This window comes from Suricata suricatta, chromosome 6 (assembly GCF_006229205.1).
Source record: "Suricata suricatta isolate VVHF042 chromosome 6, meerkat_22Aug2017_6uvM2_HiC, whole genome shotgun sequence".
NCBI lineage: Eukaryota > Metazoa > Chordata > Mammalia > Carnivora > Herpestidae > Suricata > Suricata suricatta.
The window spans coordinates 49111124-49115396 of NC_043705.1; the positions used below are offsets into that span (position 1 = coordinate 49111124).

At 42.7% G+C, this 4273-nt stretch overlaps 1 protein-coding gene across 7 annotated transcripts in view; it reads left to right on the forward strand.

Moving 5' to 3' along the window:
* The first annotated feature begins 588 nt into the window (after positions 1 to 588).
* CDK7 (cyclin dependent kinase 7) overlaps positions 589 to 4273 on the forward strand; it is a 54101-nt gene continuing 50416 nt past the window's right edge. For 6 of the 7 annotated variants that reach the window (XM_029942390.1, XM_029942387.1, XM_029942386.1 and 3 more), the window contains exons 1-2: positions 589 to 760; positions 1112 to 1171. In XM_029942390.1, coding sequence (XP_029798250.1) covers positions 695 to 760; positions 1112 to 1171 — 126 coding nt within the window. In that variant the 5' untranslated portion in view covers positions 589 to 694. The remainder of the gene's footprint in view (positions 761 to 1111; positions 1172 to 4273) is intronic. The other variant, XM_029942391.1, reaches the window with a different exon arrangement.

Sequence of the window (4273 nt, forward strand, 5' to 3'; positions counted from 1 at the left end):
TACTTTTCAAAACCACTTATGATGTAGTCCATTTCCATTCACAGAGTAGAAAACCGATGACCAGACTGCCTGTTCCACAGCATAAAATTACTCAGTTGACTTGGAATTCCCGCCCCCCCCCCCCCCCGCCAGTGCTTCTTTCCAAACAACTGAACTAAGAATGCTGCTTGACCCGCCCTAATGAACCGGGCTTTCTTCTAAGTAATCTGAGACTGCGACGCTAGGCGTCCATAGCAACCGTGGCGCCTGCACGTCCCTGCGTAATTACCAGAAATCAAGATCCGGATAATAAGGTCAGGCCTTCCACACTCATGCATTAAATCCCGAACTTAGAGCATCGTATCAGAACGCTGACCTGTCTCCGACAGTGAAGGAAATATCTAAGTTATGACCGTAACAGGGTTACCGTCACGACCTAAAACACTTCACGTCGGACACCAACAGGCTGTGGTGTGACAAGGCGGGGACGACGCAGAAATGCCTACAAGCCGGCCTCGCGCAGCTTCCGCAGGGCGGGGCTCTGGGCGGACTCACAAGATAGGTAGCAGCCAACTCAAACCGGAAGTTGGGCGGAGCTAATAAAGCGTCGGCTACCCGTCAACGGAAGTGGCTGTTGGAGGCTCGAAGGTAGCTTTAAATACCTGCTGTCTCGGGAGCTCGCCCTTTACAGTTGGAGTCGGGTTTCGTGCGACGAATGGCGGTGGACGTGAAGTCGCGAGCAAAGCGTTATGAAAAACTGGACTTCCTCGGGGAGGGACAGGTGAGGCTCCCGGGCGGGATTCTGAGGGGCCTGAGCGGAGAGCGCGGAGCCGCCTGACACACTCGCAGCTTTTTCTGGTGGAAGTCAGAGGACTGGCCTGGCTTCTCCTTTATGGGCGAGTCTGCCCAGACCCACTTGCTGCCTGTGTGTGTGCCCTAGAAGAGAGCTCCTAAGTGGCCCTCTCCTTTCTGAAGAAGAGGCTGGGACGGACAGTTTATCGCCTGCCCACGTTTCAAGAAGCCGCGCATCTTCTCCAGCAACCGTCGGGTGTTTGCTTCTCCAAATCGGTAAAAGTGAAAAGGCAAACACAAAAGAGCTCCTACAAACTTAGATTTCTCCTTTTCTCTCTAGTTTGCCACGGTTTACAAGGCCAGAGACAAGAACACCAACCAAATTGTCGCCATTAAGAAAGTGAGTTACCGCCTGTTACTTTTCCGTGAGTCTCTGAAGATGTCTATATCTGTGAGCTGAAGCATGGGATTTTTACTACACTTCACTGTCCGCTTTACTCTGCTATTGGGGAGTTATTTATGTCATTTTCGGAGAAGGTAGAATTGGTTACTATCTGTGTTCCAAGATGAACTCCGGTTGAACTAGTTTGTTGTTACATTAGTTGAAACAAAGAGGAAGCTATATGTTACTTCTTTATAAATTCAAGACGTGGGCCAAGGGGAGAGGGACTCATCTGTTAGGTCCTCAGAACTATTTTAATCTCCTCATCTTCCTAGATCACTGTTTCTGCCACACCTGGATCCATTATGTGTATTTTCTGTATTTTCTTTTTTTTTTTTAGATTATTTTGAAAGAGTGTAAGTGGGGAGGGGCAAGAGAGAGGGAGAACAGGAATCCCAAGTAGAGGATGCACGGTCAGCAGACTCGAACTTAAAGCGTGCAATCATGACCTGAGCCGAAATCAAATTCTACAGCTCTAATGGACTGAACCCTCCCTCCCCCAGGCGACCTTCCTATGTATTTTCTGAGTACAGATTTTCCATGTAAGGCTTTTAGGAGCCTTGGCATTATCATTTAAGAAAAATGATTTTCATAGCTTTTTGACTTGGATTTATTCAAGAAACTTCAGCCATATTTAGCTTATTTTCTACATGTCAGGCACTTTAACTTACATTTTTTCATTTAGTCCTCAAAATAGCCATGTGAAATAGTTAAAGTTTCCCTATTTGACCGTTGAGGTGCCTGAGCCTAAAACAAAATTAAGGAACTTGTCAAGATGACATGGATCCTAATTGCTAGAACTAGGATTTCAATCCAGGTGTTCTGCCGGGTTGCTTGTTCTTTCCTGTGCTGCTGAAATCAGTAACCCTTCCAAAGAGAGGCTGTTGTCACATCTCCAGCCTGTTGGTGGGGTAGGTGACCTCCACCTTATTGTTCTTGTTGCTGTTTGAATCTATTTCTCCTTCAAAATTCCTAACTCCTTTGAAGCATATCCCCCTGTTTCACTTAATGCTTGACTCCCTGTCTCTCTTTTCACAATTATTTCTTCTATTTTTATCTTTTCACTTTTCTGGCTTCTCTCATCTCATTTCTCTGTGTAAAAACCTGATCTATTCTGACCCTTTTTAAAGTTATCTTTTCATTTCTACCCTTGGTTCACTATATTCTAGCCACGCTGACCTTTTCCCCCTTGAATACATTAAATTCAGTCCATTCCCAGGATCATTGCATTTGCTGCCTTTTGGCTAGCATATTTTCCCTCTAAAACGTGGCATGACTGCTTGCCTAATTTTTAGAACTCACTCACATGTCTCTTCCACATAGAGGCCTTCACTGGTCACCCTTGTCGTCTTTGCCATTTGTCACTCCATTATCTTCATAACATTTATCAAAATTTCAAATCCTCTTATATATCAGTTTATTGTCTGTGTTCTTCCACTCAAATAATACTCTGGTCTGTGGCCAGTAGTTTTGTAGACATTCATTAAAAATGTTATTAACCTGGGGTGCCTGAGTGGCTCAGTCGGTTAAGCGTCTGACATCAGCTTAGGTCATGATCTCATGACTTGTGAGTTTGAACCCCTTGTGAGCTCTCTCCTGTCAGTGCAGAGCCTGCTTTGCATCTTCTATCTCTCTCTGTCTCTATGCCCCTCCTCTGCTCACCCACACATGCTCTCTTTCTCTCTCTCAGAAATAAAATTAAACATTAAAGACTATAAATTAAATAAAATTGATTAACCAGACAATCCCTTCAGTGTTGGTTTATTGAGTTCTGTAATTGAAAATCCTAGTGGGGTTTGTTTTGTTTGGAGGGGTTCTTTTTGCTTGTTTTTAACATAAGTTAGGATTTAAAATCCATTCTATTTCTCTTTGATAGACTTTTATCCCTGGAAGGTGACTCACAGTGGAATCTTCTGTTATTTATTATTTTTTTTAATTTTGAGAGAGAGAGGGAGAGGGGCAGCGGGAGAGAGAGAATACTTTAAGCAAACTCCACTCTCAGCCTGGAGCCTGATTCGGGGCTCGATTCTATGACTTTGGGGTCATGACTTGAGCCAAAATCAAGAGTTGGAAGCTCAACTTACTGAGCCACCCAAGTGCCCCAGAGATTTATTTTTTTAATTTTATTTTTAAATAATTTCTGCCATACACTGTAAGGCTTGACTCACCATCCCAGGGTCAGGAGTCACATGCTTTTCCTGAACAAGCTAGGTGCTCCTTTACATTTATTCTTTATTTCAAATAATACATATGTGTGGTTTTAAAAATCAGTGAAAACGCCAAGATTTTTTAAGGTGCTTGAGTGCTTGACTCCTCTAGCTCTGTTTTTCACTCCTTGGAGCAATCACTGTCAACTCCTATAATTTGTCTCTGGTATTTACTTTTTACTTTAATGTTTATTTTTGAGGAAAAAAAGACAGTGGCAGTGGAGGAAGGGCAGAGAGAGAGTGAGACACAGAACCTGAAGCAGGCTCCAGGCTCTGAGCAGTTAGCACAGAGCCCAGAGCGGGGCTCAAACCCAGAAATCATGAGATCATGACCTGAACTAAAGTCGGACACTTAACCAACTGAGCACCAAGGCACCCCAAAATTTGCTGCTTTTTAAGTAATCTCTATACCCAGCGTGGGGCTTGAACTCACCACCCTGATATCAAGAGTCACATGCTCCACCTATTGAGTCAGCCAGGCACCCCTCTTTGGTATTTACTTCTATTTCATTAAATATATGCTTATATTGTTATTTCTTGAGTGCTCCCCTACCCATCTCATTTTAGGCATTATTTTTTCTGCTATAGATTTTGTGTTTGTAGAACTTTCCCTCACAACACTCAAAATTATTACTTTCATTTACTAACATTATGCTTAATTTTACAAAAAATGAATATTCTGTGTTCTTTCACCTGTTGGATCTTGGACTTTTAGGATATCATAGTTAGAGTTAAGTGGAATATTTAATTTCTACTGAAATTTATAAAAAAAATAAAATAGCATTGGTCTCTACCTCATCTTTCTAAAAAGGTCATACTGAATTTGTTTCCCAGTTTATTTTAGCCTATATAT